Below are 24,789 nucleotides of genomic sequence, written 5' to 3' on the forward strand. Positions count from 1 at the left end.
GTGTACAGCTCTCTTCATGTCATTTTGATTTAATTTATGGATTCTTTAGGCAAGTGTCAAAGAACTGGCAAAGTTTCATTAAATTCTGTCTGGTTAGTTTTGCATGTTAATGTGACAAAATCTGCTGGACAGACATACAGACAGACATACAAAGATATATAAAGAATTTTAGCTGAGACTGGTTTCAGGTCCTCCAATGTACATAAAGATATCATTGAAAGTTCTCACCATTTTTACATACAAAATATTTGTTTTATTTATATAGACCCTCTAGACTTGAGGATCAGATCACATTTTATGATAATTAATGCAGAAAATCATAAAATTCCAAAAGGTTCTCAAAATACTTTTTCTTGCCACTGTGTATAGAGCTGTACTTTTATTTTATTTGTACTTATTATATTAAATATTTAACACATTTCATCAGACGCCCCCACAGATGTGAAAGTAGATTACACAGGAAACAGATCTGTCGTCGAGGGTGGCCAGATTTCACTTACATGTATCGCCACAAGCAGGCCTGCACCCACGCACTACAAGTGGCTCGTTTCCCCAAACAGCGTCACCTACAGCCCCAGTGGAAGTACCGTTGTCCTTCAACATGTAACAAGAGACACATCTGTTTCCTGCACTGCCACTAACTCTATTGGAGAGGTCGTCTCAAAGCAGCTATTGCTCAATGTTCATTGTGAGTAGTCTTGATGTGTTTTACTGTTAAGTCTCTTTTCCTGAGCATGGTATTATAGTGATCTGTGTTAAAGTGGCAATCCAGCTTAACATTAGTGTTGCATTTGTAACTTTATGTTTTTCAACATGACAAAATCCGTCCACAGCATGGAGGAATTTTTAGTTTCTCGATAATACAATATGCTGTGTTTTTTTCTTTATTAATCCAGAATAAAAAAGAAAGAAATTAAGGCTGGTGAATGAACATCTGTTTAGAGCAGCTAGAATTTAAGTGAGAACCAGAGCAAACTGGTATTGCCAACATTGCAAAATATTAAATGTACTGTAAATATATACATAGATGCCCAAAAAAAGTAAACACACTTCAACATGAAAAATATATGCGTCTTTTCTGATGGTCACATGATAGCTTCAACGATGGTGTGACTACTGGTATGACCTTTAGAAGAAACATACTGTAGTACTGTTCATTGCAGCCATAATTCACTTCAAGATTTTAATAAAAGCATAGACAACAACTGTTGAAGTGTGAATAACAAGAAATTGTTGCTAACGAAGGAAAGGATAACATTCGGTGTAGCAAATCTACAGTAACTTCCCTTCATCACAGCACCCCACTATTGTTTATTTTCCCATGATAGCACACCCCAAGTATTTGTTCCAAAGTGAAATTGTTGACAGATTTTAGTCATTCAACTCTGTAACTCCATACTGCCTTACATGTAAAGCTTGCTGTGCTGTATACTGTATACTTCATGTACAATAGGAAATAGGGAGTTGGTTCTCAGTGCTTAAGGGATAGTAATGCTTTTTTCCCCCTCTGTAAAAAGCCTATATTTTACAGCATTTGGCGGGCACCCGTATCCTGAGTGACTTACCTTTGTTACATATCTGAGCAGCTGAGGGTTGAAGGCCTTGCTCAAGGCAGCTTGATTGTATTAGGGTCTGAACCTGTGACCTTCAGATTAGTAGCCCAACATCTTAACCAATGATCTACTTCTGCTTCATGGACTGAAAAAAAGTCTACAATACTGTACAACCGTTGTGATTTTTTTAAAAAAATTCTCGCTGTATTGAAATTTGCCTTCCTTTTGCATGAGTTTGAGAGGAACATAATAAAAAAAATACATTTACTTTAACTTTACTTCCCTGTCCTCAAATTTTGATACAGGGGCATGAAAAAATAGGTGAACCCCCATTGTAATTTCAGTTTTTTCTTTTTGCATTAAATAGTTATAAATTGTGATCTGATATACATCTAAGTCAAGAGTATTGACAAATATAATGTACCTAAAATAATAATACAGAAAAATCCGATCTTTCATGTCTTTATTGAGAAGAACCATAAAAACTTAATAATGCTAGTGAAAAAAGTATGTGAATCCTTGAGTGAATGACCTTAAAAAAGCGAATTGCAGTCAGGTGTTACCTGGAGGCTTGTTAAGAAAATGAATTTGAAGGTGTGGACTAGAGCTACTTTGACTGATAAAAACCCCTCAAAATGTTCGAGTTTGCTTCACACAAGGAGTATACATGCCTCGGCCAAAAAAGCTTTCCAAAGATCTACGATCAAAAATTGTTGAATTACATACAGAAGGGTTACAAAGTGATTTCAAATACGTAAAAAATTCAACCGTCTACAGCCAAGCACTACATCTGGTGGTGGAACAAGGTCTGATCCACAGCTACAAAAAGCGCCCGATGGAGGTTATTGCTGCCAAGTGGGGTTTATAACTGCCAATGTTAATGTTGAATAAATGTGTTTAATAAAGACATGAAAGATCATAAACATTTTCCTGTTTAGGCACATAATATTTGTTAGTACTCTTGACGTAATGAAGATCAGATTACATTTTATGACAAATTAATGCAGAAAAAAATCACGTACTTTATCTTTTCACTGTGTGTGTGTATGTTTAATATATATATATATATATATATATATATATATATATATATATATATATATATACAGTGGTGTGAAAAACTATTTGCCCCCTTCCTGATTTCTTATTCTTTTGCATGTTTGTCACACAAAATGTTTCTGATCATCAAACACATTTAACTATTAGTCAAAGATAACACAAGTAAACACAAAATGCAGTTTTTAAATTAGGGTTTTTATTATTTAGGGAGAAAAAAAATCCAAACCTACATGGCCCTTTGTGAAAAAGTAATTGCCCCCTGAACCTAATAACTGGTTGGGCCACCCTTAGCAGCAATAACTGCAATCAAGCGTTTGCGATAACTTGCAACGAGTCTTTTACAGCGCTTTGGAGGAATTTTGGCCCACTCATCTTTGCAGAATTGTTGTAATTCAGCTTTATTTGAGGGTTTTTTTGCATGAACCGCCTTTTTAAGGTCATGCTACAACATCTCAATAGGATTCAGGTCAGGACTTTGACTAGGCCACTCCAAAGTCTTCATTTTGTTTTTCTTCAGCCATTCAGAGGTGGATTTGCTGGTGTGTTTTGGGTTATTGTCCTGCTGCAGCACCCAAGATCGCTTCAGCTTGAGTTGACGAACAGATGGCCGGACATTCTCCTTTAGGATTTTTTGGTAGACAGTAGAATTCATGGTTCCATCTATCACAGCAAGCCTTCCAGGTCCTGAAGCAGCAAAACAACCCCAGACCATCACACTACCACCACCATATTTTACTTTTGGTATGATGTTCTTTTTCTGAAATGCTGTGTTACTTTTACGCCAGATGTAACGGGACACGCACCTTCCAAAAAGTTCAACTTTTGTCTCGTCGGTCCACAAGGTATTTTCCCAAAAGTCTTGGCAATCATTGAGATGTTTTTTAGCAAAATTGAGACGAGCCTTAATGTTCTTTTTGCTTAAAAGTGGTTTGCGCCTTGGAAATCTGCCATGCAGGCCGTTTTTGCCCAGTCTCTTTCTTATGGTGGAGTCGTGAACACTGACCTTAATTGAGGCAAGTGAGGCCTGCAGTTCTTTAGATGTTGTCCTGGGGTCTTTTGTGGCCTCTCGGATGAGTTGTCTCTGCGCTCTTGGGGTATTTTTGGTCGGCCGGCCACTCCTGGGAAGGTTCGCCACTGTTCCATGTTTTTGCCATTTGTGGATAATGGCTCTCACTGTGGTTCGCTGGAGTCCCAAAGCTTAAGAAATGGCTTTATAACCTTTACCAGACTGATAGATCTCAATTACTTTTGTTCTCATTTGTTCCTGAATTTCTTTGGATCTTGGCATGATGTTTAGCTTTTGAGGTGCTTTTGGTCTACTTCTCTGTGTCAGGTAGCTTCTATTTAAGTGATTTCTTGATTGAAACAGGTGTGGCAGTAATCAGGCCTGGGGGTGACTACAGAAATTAAACTCAGGCGTAATAAACCACAGTTAAGTAATTTTTTAACAAGGGGGGCAATTACTTTTTCACACAAAGCCATGTAGATTTGGAGTTTTTTTTCTCCCTTAATAACGTAAACCTTCATTTAAAAACTGCATTTTGTGTTCAATTATGTTATCTTTGACTAATAGTTAACGGTTTTTGATGAGCAGAAACATTTAAGTGTGACAAGCATGCAAAAGAATAAGAAATCAGGAAGGGGGCAAATAGTTTTTCACACCACTGTATATATATATATATATATATATATATATATATATATATATATATATATATACACACATATACAATGTGTATATATACAGTATATATACCAAAAAAAATCCCTACATCCGAATATTTAAGTTACGAATTTTCTAGGATACGAACATGCAATTATACAAACTCTCTGAACTTGTTTGTATGTTAAGGACTAAATATAAAAAAACATTTTATCATATGTACATATCAGAAACACACCTTACAGTATGGGGGCACTCTAATATCCTAATAAATTTCAAAAGAAATGTTGGTTTTGAATGTTGGAGTTTCTTTACTGTAAGTTCAGAGTTTTCAATTTAAGACATCTCATGACAACAGGTAAAACAAAGACAGAGCTCTTCATTTTGCTTGAAATTACCAAAAAATTACAGTTCAATTAGACATTCAGACAGACACGGTTGCTAAATATACTGGATGTTACAATTACTCCTTAAGATGTACATAAGATGGGCAGGTGAGTACATAAACAGTGCTACTAGCATGCGGCTTCGCCAGAAATGTTTCTTTGCTTTTAAGTCACAAAATACACATATTATGTTAATGGTATATACATATTATAAAATGTTACAGTTGTCCTAAATTAGAAATGTGGAATTTATAAGAATTATAAGACATCAAGAATCGTTTGCTTAGAACAATTTCCCGGTTTTATAGGATGTCAAAATTAGCCTGTACTTGTAACCATATTTTGCATTTAACACATTTCATCAGATGCCCCAACAGATGTGAAAGTAGCTTACACAGGAAGCAGCTCCGTGATCGAGGGTGGCCAGATCTCACTTACATGTACCAGCATGAGCAGGCCTGCACCCACACACTATGAGTGGCTCATTTTCCCAAACAGCACCACTTTCAGCCAAAAAGGAAGTACTGTTGTCCTTCAAGATGTGAGAAGAGAAATGTCTGTTTCCTGCATCGCCAATAACTCTATGGGACACGGCGAATCAAAGCAGCTGTTGCTGAATGTCCATTGTGAGTAGTCCTGATGTGTTTTGCTTTTAAGCAGCCCCTGAGCAGGGTACAGTAGTGATCTGTGTTTAAGTGGCAATTCAGATTACATTTTACATGCAGATTTTTTAAATATTGCTTTTCTAAACTTTATTGTGCATGTACTGTATTAAGTCAATATGGTGTGTAATAGTTAATATGATAAAATTTTCTGTGAGAAGGCATCCCACATTTGGGTTCGCCAGGGTCAGTGCTTTTCATCAGAGGGAAAACTACAGCATGGAGGGATTTTTAGTTTTCTCCTTAACATAATAAGCAGCATTTTTTTTTTCTTTTAATATTCCAGAAAACAAGTGAGGCTGATGAAGGAACAACTGTTCACAGAAGCAGGAATTTAAGGGAGAACCAGAGAAAGATACATTTAACCATAAACAGATATTTAAAAAAAAAAATAAAAAAAAAATAATAATAATAATATATATATATATATTTATATTATTTAAATGTACAAATCATGTCAAGCTCATCTTTAACTGATACAACGTTCAATGTTTATGATTTGCATTAGCTCACATTTTATTATGAATTGGAAGACTGCTACTATTTCTCTTTTACTTATTATGGACCATATAAAAACCAACCCCTTTTATACCAATTTATATCCAGTCCATTCAATTGGTAACAATGACCTTTTGTATCATTTCTAATATTTTAATTAACATTTAAATTGAGATGGGCAACATTTCACGTATTTATCTTGGTATAGTGCAAGTGAAAATAAGTTATTACTGAACAGTTTAGGGTTAAACCTCAAATCACTTCATCCTCCCTATATATTGTTAGTGTAAATAAAGCATTTCACTACTCTACCCTAGTTCACAATGCAGCTACTCATACTAGTTTGCTAGCACTGTGTGAGTTTTGCACCATCCTTGACTGATGGTGGACCATGATAGTGAGGGTGCATTTGATGTTTTGTAGCAGAACCACAGCAGTATTTGTTCGTAAATGGTTGTAGTTACATAGTAGAAAATCACAGGGATTCAGCATATTAGATTATAAGTGGATAGTATCTCTTAGCATTTGATGTATGGATATTCAACAAAGTGACAAATTCAACAAAAATGCAGCGCAAAGAGCAGCATCATCTCAATGTAACTAATTATCAGACACACTCTCTGAAGTTTCAGTGGCTCTACCAGGCTGCAAAGTGCAGGTGCGCAGGTCCAGCTGGCATAGTACTTTGTGCATTGAGTCTGAGAGCTGCAGGCACTTTGAATGAAGAGGTGGCGGGGCACGGTTATGTGTGCACTGCAGGCTGCTTTCTCTATGGCAAGTTCTCAGGAAAGAGTCTGCGGACATAGGAGACAGACATAAGAGAATGTACTGAAAGAATCTACTCACCGGACTGGGCTTCCAAGGTCATGAATGACAGCAAGATGGCATGTGGTTATCAGCATCCAGACCTGGTTAGGAGTTGGTGTCCCGCCCCTCCCTTGCACAGGTTCAAGGTGCACAGAGGTAGCTCAGTGGTTAAGGCATTGGACTACGGTTTGGAAAATTCCAGGTTCAAACCCCACAACCACCAAGTTGCCACTGTTGGGCCCTTGAGCGCGGCCCTTAACCCTCAACTGCTCAGATGTGTAATGAGATAAAAAAAAAAAGTAAGTCGCTCTGGATAAAATCGTCTGCCAAATGCCTAAATGTAAATGCACAAAAGCTCTCTGAATCCTCTTTGTTTTGTTCAAGCGCAGAGCTTTACAGTGTAAAAAAGGCATTGGCTTTCACTCCACCATCACAGCATCCCCTCCAGCTACGACCTCGTACCTGACAGCGAGAACATTGCGTAGATCCGGACCCATCTGCATTTCCTTGTTGCGCTTCGGCTCTTTGTACTGTGAAAAATGAGAAGGGTTTCAGCCCATGCCCGGTTTGATAACTCAGGAACTGTGCTTCAGTCAGGCCCAGTTTACACTTTTTAGGATTGGCAGTGAGTAGTTTTTTTTATGTTGTGCTGCACTTGATGCTTGAGCCCCAGTTCAGTGGAAAACGTGCCATTAAATAGATCTCACTCAACTCCTGTGCTGGCTTTAGATCTTCTCCTTGCTGCACCAGCTTCCAGTTCTGCTTGGCAGAAGAGAGTGGCAAGAGGTGAAAGATGTGACACTGATTCAATCCAACTTTTAATCAAGTTTACATAATTTAACCCAATTTGCCTACCTGGCTGTTGCAGTCTGTAGGGCCCACCCAAGTTTCCAATTGCCAATGCGCCAGGAGGTTATTTGTGGTGCTGGGGAGCAAGAGGAGGACATTATTACTCATAGCCTTGCCTTTATTCAGCCTAAGATTTTTTATATGCTGTCTATCTATAAAAAGCACAATGAATATTACTTTGCGAATTTAGCAGCTATTCAGTGACCGACTGGTGATAATTAATCCTCTCAGGCCTCCTTTGCCACATCAAGCAAATTGCTGGGCCTCTGGCCAAAGAGCAGTTTCAAGGGAATGAACCCTGTGAAGGCTTGGGGAGTTACCCATACTGCAAAGAGGACATGGGGGATAAGCTGATCCCAATTTCATCCTCCTTTGTCCACCACACCACATTCTCCTGAGTTTCTGATTAAAGCGTTCGACAATCCCATCTGTCTGCAGGTTGTACATGAAGTTAAGCCTTTATTTGTCACATATACATTACAGCACAGTGAAATTCCTTCTTCGCATATCCCAGTGTAACTGGGGTCAGAGCGCAGGGTCAGCCATGATACAGCGCCCCTGGAGCAGTTAGGGTTAAGGGCCCAACAGGGCCCAACAGTGGCAACCTGGTGGAGCTGGGGATCGAACCGTCGATCTTCCGGTCGGTAACTCAGTGCCTTAGCCCTCTGAGCCACCACTCAAATACCCACTCCTTTTGTGTCTACAATGACCAAGATGAATTTGTGACCTTTGCTTGATTTTGGGAAGAGCCTGACAATAGCTATCCTGATATGCTTGAGCATCCTACTGATGAGGGCAAAGCTCCTGTCACACCTCACCTGCTGAGACAGTAAGCAAAAAAGATTGGAGGAATCATTAACCTCACCTCCTATTTCTGGAGTCTGTGTGAGCTATGCAGGGTTTTCTGGTGTCTGCCTTTGCTGCCTCAATCGGCAAAAGAAGCGCTTCTTATGTGGCTTTTTTTCTTTGCCGGAAACAGCCCGGCCTGTTTCCAACTAATTCGTGAACTAGAATCAAAGGGTCAGGCAGGTCAGGTATAATTTTAGCCATCAAGTTTACCCTTGTCTACATACACATATGTAACTGGAAGCAGCTTGCACGGCGGTGCATTGGGCAGGACCACAGCTGGGCAAGCTACAGTGAGGCACTTGTATCTGTCAGTGTGGGAAATGGGGCAAAATTCACTTAAACCCAGCGTGTGGGTACCAACATGTCCTCTCCCAAACAGCGGTCATCAGCTTAAAAGCCCCTCGGTGCCACTCGGTTAATTTCTGGTCCCATCAGGGCCGGTTCTCAGGTAAGGCAGGGCATTGCAGTGTGGTGGGCCTTTCTTTCGGCAACAGCCATTTCTCAGGGCCAAATGAAAGTGTTGCAAGGGAGCACTCAAGCGTGCAGACCATATCATGAACGGTGATTCGTGTCAGTCGGTCGAGCTGAATGCTTAGCAAAGTTCGTGGATTGTAGGACCACCTGTAAAACTCAAGCGCAGCTTGTTTGCTGGAAAGGCTGTGCAAACAGCAGCGTCTACTCAATGTAGCTAATTAGCAGACACACTCTCTGAAGACTCAGCGGCTCTATGGAGCTGCCAAGGGCCAGGTCCAGCTGGCCTAGTACTTTGCATTGTATTACTGTAAAGCTTTACTGTAAATTACTGTAAAGTAAAGGATATGGAAATCATGGACACAGAGAGGCACAGGTGTGGTGCAAACTGCACAGTCGTTTTATTATTGTGCAGCCAAACAATGATAAACAAAACGGTCAGGGCCCGGTTTTTCGATAACGCATACTATTTGCGAGCTAAGAAGACTCTTAAGATATATCTTACATAAAGTGATAACTTTTCTAAGTGTATTTCTTGAACTGTCCCTTAGGAGTCTTAAGTCTGCCTCTTATATCCGACGTTACAAGGCGCTGTCTACAGTGAAGTTACTGAATTACTGTAGCTGACATCGGTTGCTCAGGAATCGATTTTTGACTCCTTTTTCATGACAGCGTTAAGAAAGAGGCACTTTCTATGCAAATTTAACATGGCACTAAATTCTTTTAATAACGTTTATTTCGACATGGGTTAACTTATTAATAGCATGCCATAATAGACAAATACATAAATAAAATTACCAAACTAATATTTTTATGTAACCTGTAGTGACAGTGAAACGAACACTCTTCACCAGCTTCAGAAACAATGTGAAGCATGTCAGTGGTTGGGCACTATGAGATGGCAAAGTAGAGGTTTAATACCCCTATCTCACCTATGCCGTTTTACGCAGGGGCTGTAAGTACAGTTCATCATGATTCAGCACGAGTTTTGGTGCCATGGTTAAGTTTTCATTTTACCACGCAAAAAATTTGAAAGATGTTTAACATGTGGAAGCTCGCGGACCTTGCAGATCTTCGCGGAACATCGGGCAGGCACTTGAGGCGGTTTTCTGCGCTTTGACTCACGCTGAGATGCGATGTTAGGCACCGTGAGCTGCCACGATTGCACGCCGACGTTCCGCTAAAGTTCTGCGAAGTTCTGCATGGTCTGCAAGCTTCCACAAGGGCCGCCAAAAATATATTAAGCGTTTAATTTTTCACGCAGAAAGATGGAAACGTAATCACAGCCCAAAAACCCGCGGTGAATCATGATGAACCCTACTTACGGCCACTGCGCGAAACCGCATAGGTGAGATAGGTGTATTACACATTACAATCACTCGGAAAAAGAAATGGATGCGGGGTTTGAAACTCCCAAGTTTATTTTCTCATTTAAGTAAATAAAATTTTATAAAACAAAACGTGTCAAAAGAAAAGTCCATTCAGTTATGGATAGTGGCTAATGATCAATGAAACATATTTGAAACAAAAAGCAGCAATCAGATCGGGACGTCAAGAAGCTTCATAATCTGTTGTCTTGGAAGGCAAAACCTTATTTTTTTTTAAAAAAATAGCGACCTTAGGGAAAATATGAAAAGGGCTGAAGTTTTGTCTAAAGGAAAAATGTACATGAACCTCACGGCTCCACGGATGGCGCCGTCTTCAGTTTAGCACAACACGCTGTATCGCTGCCAAATTGTTTGCCACCTGTTTAATATTAAAAGTGATTGCCAATTTTAATGCATTAGTCACATTATGAAATAGGCTAATTAAAAGTCACTTTCTTAGTTCTGATATCAAATAAAATAAAATTCTTAATCCGGCCCACAGTATATTCAATCATTTATACGACTTTGATAACGTGCCATAATGTGCTTCCATACACGGTTGCAGGTCCTGCTGAAGAAGCAGCGGTGGCGCGCAGGGGTCCTTGTAATCATCCGAGTCTGTGGGGAGAGGAGAGCGAGAGTTGTTACAGAATAATCAGACCTCTTTCAAGTGAATCACCCTGTAGAATCCATTGTTGTTGTTGATCTGATTTAGGATATGACATGTTTTGTGTTCCGAGTTGTTTTTCTGCTCACCGTGATGTAAACAGACTTTGCTTTTCTTTTGCATGGTCCAGAGAGGTAGATGATTAAAAGAAATTGATGTTTACATTTCCTCTTTTTTTCTTTTGTTTTTAACCTTAGCATATTCTTGTATAATTATATATCTTAATTTTTTTTTAGATTTGCCATCCATCTTGCCATCCTCAGTTTGTTTCACTAGAAATGGAATATTAACGTGTGAATGCCAAGCTGAGGCTAATCCGAATGCTAACATTTCTTGGACTGTAAATGGCAGGAGTGCATTTTTTCCAATATTCAACATCACAACCCAGCACAACGGAAGCCTAACGGTGTCAGAGTTGACTGGGCCTCAGGGCCACAATGTCACCTGCACAGCAGCAAACAGTGTGGGCCAAGAATTTACCCAGATTCTTGTTCAGTTTCAAGGTACTGTTCAGATTGGTGTAGTTTAACAGCAAACACAATAAAAGATGTCATAGTAGATAGATTTTTTTTATTTCTGTGCTTTAAGGGAATGCTTTAGCACTGGTGGTAGCTGGGGCAGCTGGGGCAGCCGGGGTGTGTATCATCATAATAATTGCTGTGGCAGTGATCGTGATTTGTAAGAAAAGGTAACGTTATGTTTTTTTATGTTTTATTATTTTAAATTTAGGGGAATTAATTTAAGTATGCAGGATAAATTTGTAGGTAAATATACAGTACAGGCCCAAAGTTTGGACACACATTCACTCATTCAATGTGTTTTCTTTACTGTATTTTCATGACCATTTACATTGGTAGATTCTCACTGAAGGCATCAAAACTATAAATGAACACATGTGGAGTTATTTACTTAACAAAAAAAGTGAAATAACTGAAAACATGTTTTATATTCTAGTTTCTTAAAAAAAGCCACCATTTGCTTTGATTACTGCTTTGCACACTCTTGGCATTCTCTCGATGAGCTTCAAGAGATCACTTGAAATGGTTTTCCAACAGTCTTAAGGAGTTCCCAGAGGTGTTTAGAACTTGTTGGCCCTTTGCATTCACTCTGCGGTCTAGCTCACCCCTAACCATTTCGATTGGGTTCAGGTCCGGTGACTGTGGAGTCCTTTTTTTTGTTAAGTACATAACTCCACATGTGTTCATTCATAGTTTAGATGCCTTCAGTGAGAATCTACCAATGTAAATGGTCATGAAAATGAAGAAAACACATTGACAGATAGATGGAAAGATGTATCCACTTCTCATTTACACACATGTATTCAGTCTTTCTGCGGCTAACCCTCATTCCTCTGGTTTCCATTACCTCCACCTTTCCAAATTTTTCTCGACCTGTTCCTTGCTCTCGCTAAAAAGCACATTGTCATTTGCAAACATCATAGTCCATGGAGACTCCTGTCTAACCTCATCTGTCAACCTGTTTATTACCAAAAAAAAACAAAAAGGGGCTCAGAGCCGATCCTTGATGCAGACCCATCTCCACCATAAACTCTTCTGTCACACCTACAGCACATCTCACCATGGTCTTACAGCTCTCATACATGTCCTGCACCACTCTAAAAAACCTCTCTGCCACTCCAGACTTCCTCATACAACAACATAGCTCCTCTCTCGGCACCCTGTCGTACGCTTTCTCTAAATCTAAAAAGACACAATGCAACTCTTTATTACCTTCTCTGTACTTCTCCACCAGCATCCTCAAAGCAAATAATGCATTTGATGTACTCTTTCTAGGCATGAAACCATATTGCTGCTCACAAATGCTCACCTCTGCTCTAGCTTCCACTACTCTTTCCCACAGCTTCATTGTATGGCTCATTAGCTTTATGCCTCTGTAATTAGCACAGCTCTGCACATCTCCCTTGTTCTTAAAAATCAGCACCAATACACTTCTCCTCCATTCCTCTGGAATCCTCTCACTCTCCAAGATCTTGTTAAACAAACTAGTCAGAAACTCTACTGCCACCTCTCCCAAGCACTTCCATACCTCCACAGGTATGTCATCAGCCTTTCCACTCTTCATCCTCTCCAACGCCCTTCTCACCTCACTTTTACTCATATTTGCTACTTCCTGCTCAACAACAGTCACCTCTTCTACTCTTAGTTCTCTTTCATTTTCCTCATTCATCAACTTTTCAAAGTACTCCTTCCATCTTCCCATTATCCTCCTGGCATCTGTCAGTACTTTTCCATCTCTATCTTTAATCACTCTAACCTGCTGCACATCCTTCCCATCTGTATCTCTTTGCCTCGCCAACCTGTACAAATCCACCTTACCCTCCTTACTATCCAATCTAGCATACAAGTCCTTAAATGCTCTTTGTTTGGCCTTTGCCACCTCTACCTTCACCTAACGCTGCTCCCCCTGTAATCCTGTCTACTCTCTTCAGTCCTCTCAGTGTCCCACTTCTTCTTGGCTAGACCTTTTCCCTGTATACACTCCTGGACTTCCTTGTTCCACCACCAAGTCTCCTTGTCCACTTTTCCCTTACCTGATGATACACCAAGTACCCTCCTACCTGTCTCCCTGATCACATTGGTTGTAGTTGTAGTCCAGTCAACTGAAAGCACCTCCTGACCACCCATAGCCTGTCTCAACTCCTCCCTGAAGACTACACATCATTCTTCCTTTCTCAGCTTCCACTGCTTTGTCCTCTGCTCTGCCTTTGTTTTCTTCACCTTCCTCACCACCAGGGTTATTTTACACACCACCATTCTGTGTTGTCTGGCTACACTCTCCCCTACCAACACTTTGCAGTCACTGATCTCTTTAGGATTACAACGGCGACACAAGATGTAGTCCACCTGAGTGCTTCTGCCTCCACTTTTATATGTCACCCTATGTTCCTGCCTCTTCTGGAAGAAAGTATTTACTACTGCCATTTTCATCCTCTTTGCAAAGTCCACCACCATCAAAAGCCAAAATATAATGGAATAAAAGAGGTTAATGTAGGCTAAAAAATAACATTAGCAGCAGCTTGCAAAGACTATTTAAAAAAAAAAAGAATAATATATATATATAGTATTTTTTATTTTTTTTAATGGTCTTTGCAAGCTGGGCATGGTTTCTTCAAGAATTATTTGAGAAAGCAAATATCGCATTAGAAAAATTATGAACTATTTGAGAATTTTTACTTGCTCTTATATGAAATTAACATATGCATTATTTAAAAACATTTATAAATTATGTCTGTGTATTACTTTGTTTATTTAGGCGTCATGCAGAGCCAAGTGGAGACCTTACCATTGCCCAGCCTACAAAGCATGAGAGAAGGTGCCATGACTACCATACAGATTCAGATGAAGACCTGTATGCAAATACACAGCAGGTTCAACGGGCTTATAAAGAACAGGTAAACACAAAAAAAATGTCAAAACCCCTTCTTAAAAATAAATTTCATTATACTGATTGCTATCTCCTCTGTGCGTCACTGTTGCCAATGCTGTCTAATGATGTCAGCGGCCTACAAATGCGCAGAGGAATGTCAATTCTGTCAAAATCCAATTCCAATCTTCACATTCTCATTCAAGTAACATGACAATATACTGTACTGTATATCCGATTAAGGGCCACATACAAAAGTGACTCAGATCCGATCCGATCTGACAGACAGCCTTAAAAAATCTGCCATTATGATTAAGTCAGATTAATGTGAACTTAGCCTCTGAAATGAAACACGACAGGGCATTCTGTTACAAAAAATAATCACGGATCGCATTTACGGCTCCAAACTGAATTCTATTCCAATAACAGGACCTTTTATTCTATTCTACTTATAGCCCAAAATATAATATAAAGTACTCTTATATTTACTATGTTTAAAAAAAAACTAAAGTTTTTTATTCAGTTTGAGTCAAAATTGAATGTCCACAAAATAGCTTAGTTCCTATAGTCATTTAGTTTATAGCAGCTATAAACAGATAATCCCTCACAAGTCTCTTTCCTTAAGGGCGTTTTCTCACTGGGGTCCGGGAAATGTTTCCGAGCAAACTTGGCCCCGGGACCAATTAATTTTTGTCTGTGAGCATGCAATCGTTCCAAGCTCGGGAACGAATCCCTGGACCAATAGTAGAGCAACGATTCATGTGTTCCCGAGCACGGAAGGTGAAACATAAGTAGGCGCTCGTGCTCAAAAGAGGCAGTGAAATAGTTACTGTTTGACTCCATACACAAACCAACCGTGGCTGCAAAAGAGTCTCTTCAGTAATGGCAAAGTACTGTGTTTGCTAAAAATTTAGACAGACGAAAACATTCAAAGACAATCGGACACTACAGATAAAAACACGCAAGTATCCGTAAGTACAGTATTTAGACGCACATGCGTGCAGCAGCAATAAGCTAGGCCGGGCAGAGTTAAACAAACTGCGGCTTGAGCAGCACATAGCACGCGGTGCGATACTGAAGTGAGAAAAAAAAAATAGGATGAAAACCGCCCAGAGTGATCGAGTCGGAAACCCTCTGTCCCACAACACCATCTACTTATACATCTGAACCAGACAGCGTGGAGCCTGGACCAGCAGAGAGCCTGCGAGTGAACGGTAAGTTAATATTAAATACTAACGTTATTAATGCTGTTAAAGAGAGTCCCATATTATCGCGGCATCTCCTGGTAATTGTCTTTGGATTTTGTGGTGACATTTTAAATGCATATAATAAGATATACAGGATGATCCTTTCACATTAGCTCACAACAAAGGTAACTCTGCATGTCTGCTTACTTTAAGGCCACAGAAAAATTCCCTGTTCAAAACAGTGGGATTTGATGAACTTAAGTGCTGTTCTTATGTAGCTATTCGAGTTACAGGTACTTTACTCTTCACTCATTTTTTTATGTATAGCCTTTTAAATTTATACTCCAGCACATTTCAGAGACACTTGAAAATTGAGATGCCGATGATCCACATAAGCTCCACACACGATTATAGGTTATCTGTGATTGCTGTGATTAAATTTGTACAAGCTGTTATGGTTGCAACCTTCAGCTAATTTCTTGCTTTTATACTTTCTTGCAGACAGGTACTGGAGAAAACACAGTTTGAGACCTCCGACAGTAGCACAAGTTTCATCTTCTTTCTCTTTTTGGACAGCAGAGAAGCAAACTACCTCTCTACCGCCACCTACTGTTTTTGGTTGTGTAAATACGCATGTGTGCCCGGGGTCGGAACGGATGTTACAATGTGCACGCAGACCTGCGGGGAGATTAGGGAGGTGGAGAAATCATGGTCAGGGACAGAACAAGCGGGTCCAGTGAGAAAACGCCCTAAGAAAACCGCTGACTGTGTGCTACCACTTACAGTATGTCAATTATAGTTTAGATTTAGATGATAATTTCTATTCGATCACAGTATAGGATCAGCTGAGAAATCTACATCTGAATCTCTAAATCTAATGTTTACAGTGGAACCTCGGATTACGAGCATAATTCGGTCAGGAAGTGGGCTCGTATTCCAAAACACTCAAAAATCAAAGCACATTTTTCCATAAGAAATACATCCCAAAAAAATAAAAACATAAAAATAATTAACACAAAATATAAAGTAAAAATAAAATAAATCCCGACCAATAAGTGTTTCCATTTACGCGCACAGGCGCTGTGTGTGTTTTTCTCTCTCCTCCGCTGCTGAGTGTGTGTTATGTGTGTGCGCGTGCATAATTTGACACCGTGCCAGTTGTGTGTAAGTGAAGCACCCCCTCTCTGTTTTACACACACACACACACACACACATTAAAGGCGAAAGAGAGAGAGAGATTGTGTGTGAAATGGCAACGGTGTCAAATTACGCACGCACACACATAACACAAAACCTACACACACACTCTGCAGCGGAAGAGAAAGAAAAACTTACACACACACTTAAACACTGACACACAGTAAAGGCGAGAAAGAAAGAGAGCGTGTTTGTGTTTAAACAGGCGCGGTGTCAAATTATGCGCGTGCACACACATACACACACTCTGCAGCGCAAGAGAAAGAAAAACACACACACATAACACACACACTCAAACACTGCCAAACAGTAAAGCCGAGAGAGAAAGAGAGCGTGTGTGTGTGTGAACCGGCGGTGTCAAATTATGCGCGCACACACATAACACACACACTCTGCAGCGCAAGAGAAAGAAAAACACACACACATAACACACACACTCTGCAGCGCAAGAGAAAGAAACACACACACACACACACACACGGATTGATTATACTAGTAAGAGACGAGCACTAAGACCCAGCAGGGGAGATAAATACCCGCACCGCCAGAGAGAGAAAAACCTTGTCAAAACAAGAAGCGCATGTGTTATACATGATACTTGGAGCTCGTAAACCACGACACTGCTTGTTTTTTAAGTCAAAATTTATTAAAAATCTTTGCTTGTCTTCCGGAACACTCGTAAACCGCGTTACTCATAATCCGAGGTTCCACTGTATTAGATTTAAATCTAGGGGATTTACTGTACAATGCTGTTGTATCACACTGTTGCTCTTTTTTATTTATTTATTTTTATTGAAGTCATGCATAATTTAGGGGACAACACATGAAAGTTCAGAAAGAGCTAAGTATTTCCCCTGGGCTTTGTGTATTAAAAGTCAAGGCAGATCCAAATATCATGTGTTCAATGGTACAGTAAAATCCCTTTCTTTAGGGATCAATAAAATACACTTAAAAATGAACATGGCTACCTGTTACATGTACTAAAATGTAATATGTGTATTGTACAATAATTTCATGTTTCTAAGATGAACATGAATAAATTATGTTGTATATACAGTATAATATAAATTATGTCGGAAATATCAGATCAAACATCGCAAGAAGATATCACGAAAAGAAAACACAGTTTGTTGAGAAGACAAACGTTTGGCAGGCGTGTGGAAAAGGTAAGCAGGAATTAATTCCCATCTTTCAAAATAGAAACGAAATACTGAACATAAATGTCACCTGCTGTTCAGCGATGTTTCGTCACGTTATTTTGGTTTAAGCTATCTCTTGTATTTTTAATCACACTTAAAATACCGACGGTCTGTTCTCATGAGTTGTAAAGCGATAGGAACAAAGTATAAATATTGTTCATTTGCTTATTGAAGTATCATGAATTTTAAATGAATCTATCTCTATATTTTTTCACAGCAGTTTGTGACTGAAAAGTGTCCTGTCTGCACCTGACTTCAGGAGTTTCCTGACCAACCGTCTCTAACGGTCATATTTAAAAGTCATAACGTACAGTTATAAAGTACAAAACGTTTCTGTTGGTGTTTAATTATTTTTTTCTATGATTAATACTTTATTGTGGTTTTTTTATGTTTTGTACATCTTTTCAAATTGAGACCTCATTTGTAAGTTGCAGCTGGTGTAAAATAAAAATTGTTTTATCCCGTTTGTCTTATGCTTCCTTCCTTCAAAGAATTCTGTTACTCTGCCACTGTGCCCAACAAGGTGTACCACAATTACAAATCACCAGTTATCATGAGTTGTCAATTCAAATAATGCCTGAAGAGCGTATATAGGAGATAAATCATGAATAATTTATAATCATTGTTATTAAAATAAGTTAATTAACACATTTTGTAAACATACAGTTTTTCCAAAAAAGTTTACTTTTGTGTTTTTTTTTTAATCTTATTATCATTTTTATGTTACAAATCAAGGTCTAGTTACTAAAGATAGTTCCTATAATGTCTTAAAAAAACACTTATTTTCTACAAATGTGTTCTTTTTTTGATGTAATGGTACTCTTATTTGAAAAATGTGGTTCTTTGCCTGATTAAGAGGTAACTTAAGGGTTTGAAAGACTTCAATTTGAAAAAAATAATAATGTTTGAACAAAAAAATCACAACATTAAAAAAGTCTTGAATTTTTTTTTTCAAGTATTTCACTTAGTGCCCTGTAACATAATAAATATACTATATACAGTTTATGTTAAGGATTCCAGCAAAATAAATTAGCAAATTGTTGAAAAAAATATGCCACTGTTATTGTTTGGGCAAGAGAGGCATTTTCTTTCCTTTCTCTTTTTAAGCTAACAGTTAAGGCTGGGTAATTAAATTGTTTATCTTAATTACTTTAAAGTGTTAAAATGAAAGTAGGGAAAAACCTGTTACTATCAGCAATTTGACTGAATTATTGACTATTAGAAATTTTAGTACATTCTTTATGCATTATATAGGTGTTTGGACCAGAAAAACAAAACATTTAAGAATAAACTGATATTATGTTTTTTAAATAAATGATAGCATTCGAAGACTTACTAATTATCTTTTAATTTGAATTTCTTCTTTTTTTGTACGTTTTTTTAGATCAGAGATTCCTGTATCTATGCGAATTATGACCTACCTTTCTAATTCAAGAGGAATCAACATGACAAGATGTTTAACTGAGAATGTTTTCTTCCCTGCTGCAGTACAGAACTGAGATTTAATAGCATTTACCTTTACATTGCCTAAACTTTAAATATAAATACGGTGGCACCGTAAGAAGAAAAATTTTGCACGAAATTTTAATTTGAAGACAGTAAAGATTTTGTGCAGCCAGTGCCAAGAAGAATAATAAATGCGAGGTTTAATATCTAGTTTTTTTTTTATATTTTACTTCATGTAGATGTCTTTTCTAAATGTTTTGATTATTTTACATGCAAAAATATAATTATTGTGTTGTAAATTGGTAATATTGGAAATATTTTTTGGCTGGCTAGACCGAATTTTTTGGATTTACATTATTTCCTATGGGAAAATGTGTTTTGCAATACAAGAATTTATGATCTTGCCTCCGGAAGGGATTGAAATCATATGTCAAGGTACCACTTATAATATAAGCAAGCACAGGCTTTATATTATTATATATTAAAAAATGCAGCCTTTCTTCTATATATATATATATATATATATATATATATATATATATATGCTATTTTTGTACTATATGTAATATGTAAACCGAAATAAAGATTTCCTAAATAAAAAAATGGCTTTCTTGTCCTCAGGTTAACATAAAACAACATAGCAAGTGTATGTGGTTCTTGTTTTAATGCCAACCATCACATAATCACAACTGCGCTTTTTTTTTTTCTCTCTCTTGCGAGCTGTGGAATTGTGGGTCTCATCTCCCCTGCCTCAGTTTTACATTCACTGGTCTTACACTCACTGGTATAATCAACAGTGTGCTATAATCAACAGTGTGCTACTTCCCTGCTCCTCTCGCCTTTACAGCACACACCCCTTCTCCTCCCGCCTTCACACACACACACACTCTCTCTAAATACTGCTCTGCCGCGATGCCTTCTACGGTAAAGTGAATGTTAATTCGTTTTATTATTACTTTACAGCAGTGATTCCGTTAGTGTGCGCTAACTAGAGTGTCATTAGCGATGTTTCTTGTTAATTTTCTCAATAAGGCAGTGTTTCTGTTAGTATTTATGTGTGTATGTGTGTGTGTGTGTGTGTGTGTGTGTGTCTGTGTCTGTGTGTGTGTGTGTGTGTGTGTTTTTGTGTGTAACTCAAATAAGAAAGGAGGAAGAGTTACTGTGTAAGATGAGAAAAGAGAGAGGGGAGGGTCTCATTTCTCCTCTTCTCTTACTTTAGCTTCACACACACACACACACACACACACACACACTAATGGAAACACTTATTTGTCAGGATTTATTTTTAATTTTTTTAAAGGCAAAGTACAGATTAATTTGTTTTATTTTTTACTTTATATTTAAAGTAATAATAATTTGTGGGGGTTTTTTTCTTTTTAGGGGGGAATTCTGTGGAATGAATAATTTGAGTTTCCATTATTTCTTAAGGGGAAATTTGTGTATTTACTTAAGGAATTGGTGCATTTATTTTAGGAATTTGGAGGGAAGTGCTTGTATAGATTTAGTTTTATCATAGAAAAATGTCTTTGGTACATTAAATTATGTGCATGTTGTCTTTAGTTCAGCTTTTCTGTCTCTTCATCATCTATAAACATGATTAGAATAAACAAACATGCAGATTAACATAATCTGGTTAATTTTTTTTCTTCTGTTTTAGCTCGTTTCCCTTGTTATTAAAATCTGGTGATGTCAACACAAATTAATCAACTGATATCATTTTTTATTTAAATCGATTTATTATTTTCTAGATCAAAACTGTAAGCTCTCTCTCTCTGTCTGCTTGTGGGAGAAACACGAAGGGCGTCAAGTCAAACTGGGACTTTACAGGAACTCAGCTGAGAGTTACTGCCACTCCCTTTACAGTTTTGACTTCATTCCAAAGCCATTAAACAAGTTTTTACTCTCATAAATGCATTCTGTTATTCTGCACAATCAAATATGTGTTCAAAATTATTTTGATTTGACAAAAAAAAAATTCAAATGAATATCATAGGATATACCATTTATTCCTTCAGAAAATTGGAATATGCAAAAAGATTTTGATTAAACGTTCTTTTTAGGGTGACCTTGGATTATTGTTTATTGGTAATGATTGATTATTAATTAGATACTGGAATAAGAAGCTAGACTGTAAAGCCTATGTGTTAGGGTGGTGAGGGAATCAAACCTCTACCCCCGAGTCTCTTTGTTGCCAACATATGCTCACTTTGCCAACAAAATAGACGAGTTGGAACTTTGCATGACCATGCAGAGAAATATCAGCGCTGCTGTGCCATGGTGATCACTAAGATGTGGTTACACCCAACAGTCCCAAAAGAGGCCGTCTAGCTACCGTAGCAGGCCACACCATACAACAGGCCGTCAGGACGAGCAACTAGTAAGAGCAGAGGAGGAGAACTGTGTGTACATAAACAACAACTGGTGCACTAATGCAAAGACCACTAACACTCACTGCTCACCAGGCCTTAAATATCTAACTGTACAGTTTCGCTCTTTCTATCTGCCAAGGTAATAGATGATTATGATAACTGCAGTTTATATTTCTCCTAATGCCAACACTGTTACACCACCGACTTAATGACCAATAATATTTTTCATTGTCCTAAAGTCACATGGGTAACTTAATAGACATGGAAGTTTCAGATCTACCACACGCGCTATCCGTCATCAGTAAAAGCTTTAATTATTTCCTACTATACAATTACTCTTGTTTGCACATTTGCAGGTGCACTTTATGTTGTCTATAAAAATGTGATACTTAGCTAGTTAGTTTTTGTTAATTTATGTTGTAATTTATGTTAGGTCTTTCTGTCCTGTCTCTGATAGCCAGCTAACTAGGCCTCTTGGTTAGCTAGTTTAGTGTTTCTGTTAATTTATGTTGTAAATTTATGTTGCATGTAGCACCTTGGTCCTGGAGGAACGTTGTTTCGTTTTACTGTGTACTAACTTTATATGGTTGTAATGACAATAAAGCCTACTTGAACTTGAACTTATCACAGAATATCTGGATAATGCCTTCCTTTCTAATCAGCTTGTTTTATAGAACTCTACCTCACTTTCCTTTGCATATTTTCCTTGGCACTAATTCCGTGCAACAGCTTCCTGACATTGTGCACCTGATTAACAGGAAGACTTTTTTTTTTTTACTCTGTTTCTCTCTGTGCCTGATGAATGTCTCTCTGTAAGCGGAGAGAAAAAGTGGAGGAAAAGTAGTCATCCTAAACAACAATTAACAAAAATAAATGATAAAATGAAGGTAATAACATTTCCAAAGACAGTGTTTGTTACTATTTTTTTATTTATTTGAGGATTGAAAACCATCGGGATTTAAAGTATTTTTAGATTTTTTATCTTTGGCCCATACTTGGCAGAAATGACCTATGTCGTCTCCTAATATTATACCGGACCTTTGTGGAGGAAGGACAAGGAGGATGACAGAAAACTTTTAATAATAAAATTACTTCAGAAGGTAAGCTCTCAGTCTATGTCTGTGTTGAGGTTTTATGAGAAATTGAAGAGTTTCAAATAATGCAAATGACATTTAAAGTATACAGTAATGGAATACGTTGGAATAAATAGTTGGCTACAGTTACACTGTGGTTTTCATGTGTAAATGTCTTAGAAAGTCTAACATCCAAAACCAGCAACCATCAATTTACGTCTTACAGTCTCAAAATTCTAGTGTGTTTGCATTGCTAGAACTGTTTAATTATGTTGTCTATTATTATTTATTAATAAAATTAATAATATTAATAATAATAATAATAATAACAATACCACTACATTTGCATACCATGATGTGATTCACTCTGCCAAATCTACTGATAGAAGATTGCACAGCAAATGTGGTAGTGATTGTGCAGCAATTATTCTAAAGATAGTGTCACCAAAACAGCTCTGAGATTTTAAATTATTTACTTCACAAGACCTTTTAAGGTGGGCTCTGGAATCTGGGACCGAGATATTAGCAGATTCTTGGATAATGGTCATGTCATGGATCAGGCTAATTTTTCCAACACATACCATAGATGCTTAATCAGATTGAGGTCTGGAAAATTTGGAGGCCCAGACAATGCATGGCAACACATTTTCCTTAAACCATAATTAACCTTTTTTCAGATCAGTGGTTAATTTTACAAACAAATGTCACACTCTTCATGAGTGTATTTTATAGTGTAATGCGCTATTTGTCACTTTCAATCATACTCTTAAATTTCATGTTTATGTGATTAGGTGAAATTGTAACTGCAACTGAAAAATGTATTTGTGAATCTAGCCACATTAAGGAAGTCTCAAAAACTCCACACACAAATGCAGGTTCATCTGTAATTACATATTTCTGCATGAACTAAAATATATATTTGTGGAGAGACATTTTTATGTGAATCATAAAACAGATTTGTGAATCGTGTGACATTCATTTGAACTAAACTGACTGAACATGTTATTAACTAACCAAGTACTAACAAAAAACCTGACATTTTAGAGATGTCAATACATCTTACATAGAAATAGTTTTTACATCATACATGCACTGAAATGTGCACTGAAGTGTGTTCATGTCAAATGGGGACTTTGGATTGTGCAGACTAAAAGAACACAGTTCTCATAGTTAAACATCTTTGATTTCTCTATATAATCCTCAGCTACACTAATGCACTTATTCCAGCCTTTCACCAATGTTTGGATTCCATTAAGGTAGAACTTCTTCTTAATACAATGGAGCCATGATCAAACCACCTGTTCACATCTGAAACACAGGACTCCCAGGAACGCCATTAATGCCCCAAACATGTAGAAATGGTAATAACTTGGAGCTGAACTCCTGTAATTCACAAATGATATTGAGCATAAACGTTCTCATGACATATAGGCACTCATTCGACAACCACAAGACACCAATAAATTTAGCACATAAATGTTTTCTGAACTTCCTTTGAGTAAACATAAGCAAGTGATCAGTGCACACACTAAATCATTTGTTCTTCTTTTTTTTATATAATTTTACCATTAATCATATTTTAGGAGCAGAAAAACGTGTGGCAGATGACAATGTTTTTTTTTTTAAAAGAGGAAGTTTCATTGATGCATAGAGGGTGTTGGGGTTTTCTCACTGAAAATAAGAAAACCTGGCAGATAGAAATCATCTGTAAGAGTATAAAGTAAGAAAATCATCCTTGCCATTGTCATTATAAAAATCATTGCAATGTTGCACATAGTCATTACAGTAGTTATAAAACATCATAGATGGTACCACAAGTTAGTTACTTAGTAAAAGGTTTGCTTAGATTTATTATTTTGTTTTAGAGTAGTAAGTTATTATATTTATAGGATTCTTAATACAGTTATAGGTATACATATATTTTACTACTTAGTACCTAATAACCTGGCAACTTAGTTTAGACCACAATAATTTGCAGATGCCTTAAAAATGGGCTGAGCTATTAGTCTACTATTAACTCTCTTGACTAACACACAGTAGAGTCCACACCCATGACCACAAGCAAGTTGTCATCTTTTCAGGGAAGGACAGTCCTTGTGAATA

The 24,789-nt window shown here is 37.7% G+C and overlaps 1 protein-coding gene across 1 annotated transcript in view; it reads left to right on the top strand.

Annotated features, from left to right (window-relative positions):
- LOC128514122 (myelin-associated glycoprotein-like) overlaps positions 1–19,763 on the top strand; it is a 33,606-nt gene extending 13,843 nt beyond the window's left edge. The window contains exons 6-10 of the mRNA XM_053487821.1: positions 5,027–5,287; positions 11,068–11,334; positions 11,420–11,519; positions 14,105–14,243; positions 19,183–19,763. Coding sequence (XP_053343796.1) covers positions 5,027–5,287; positions 11,068–11,334; positions 11,420–11,519; positions 14,105–14,243; positions 19,183–19,227 — 812 coding nt within the window. The 3' untranslated portion in view covers positions 19,228–19,763. The remainder of the gene's footprint in view (positions 1–5,026; positions 5,288–11,067; positions 11,335–11,419; positions 11,520–14,104; positions 14,244–19,182) is intronic.
- The last annotated feature ends 5,026 nt before the right edge of the window (positions 19,764–24,789 follow it).

Source organism: Clarias gariepinus, chromosome 26 (assembly GCF_024256425.1).
Source record: "Clarias gariepinus isolate MV-2021 ecotype Netherlands chromosome 26, CGAR_prim_01v2, whole genome shotgun sequence".
Classification (NCBI taxonomy): Eukaryota; Metazoa; Chordata; class Actinopteri; order Siluriformes; family Clariidae; genus Clarias; species Clarias gariepinus.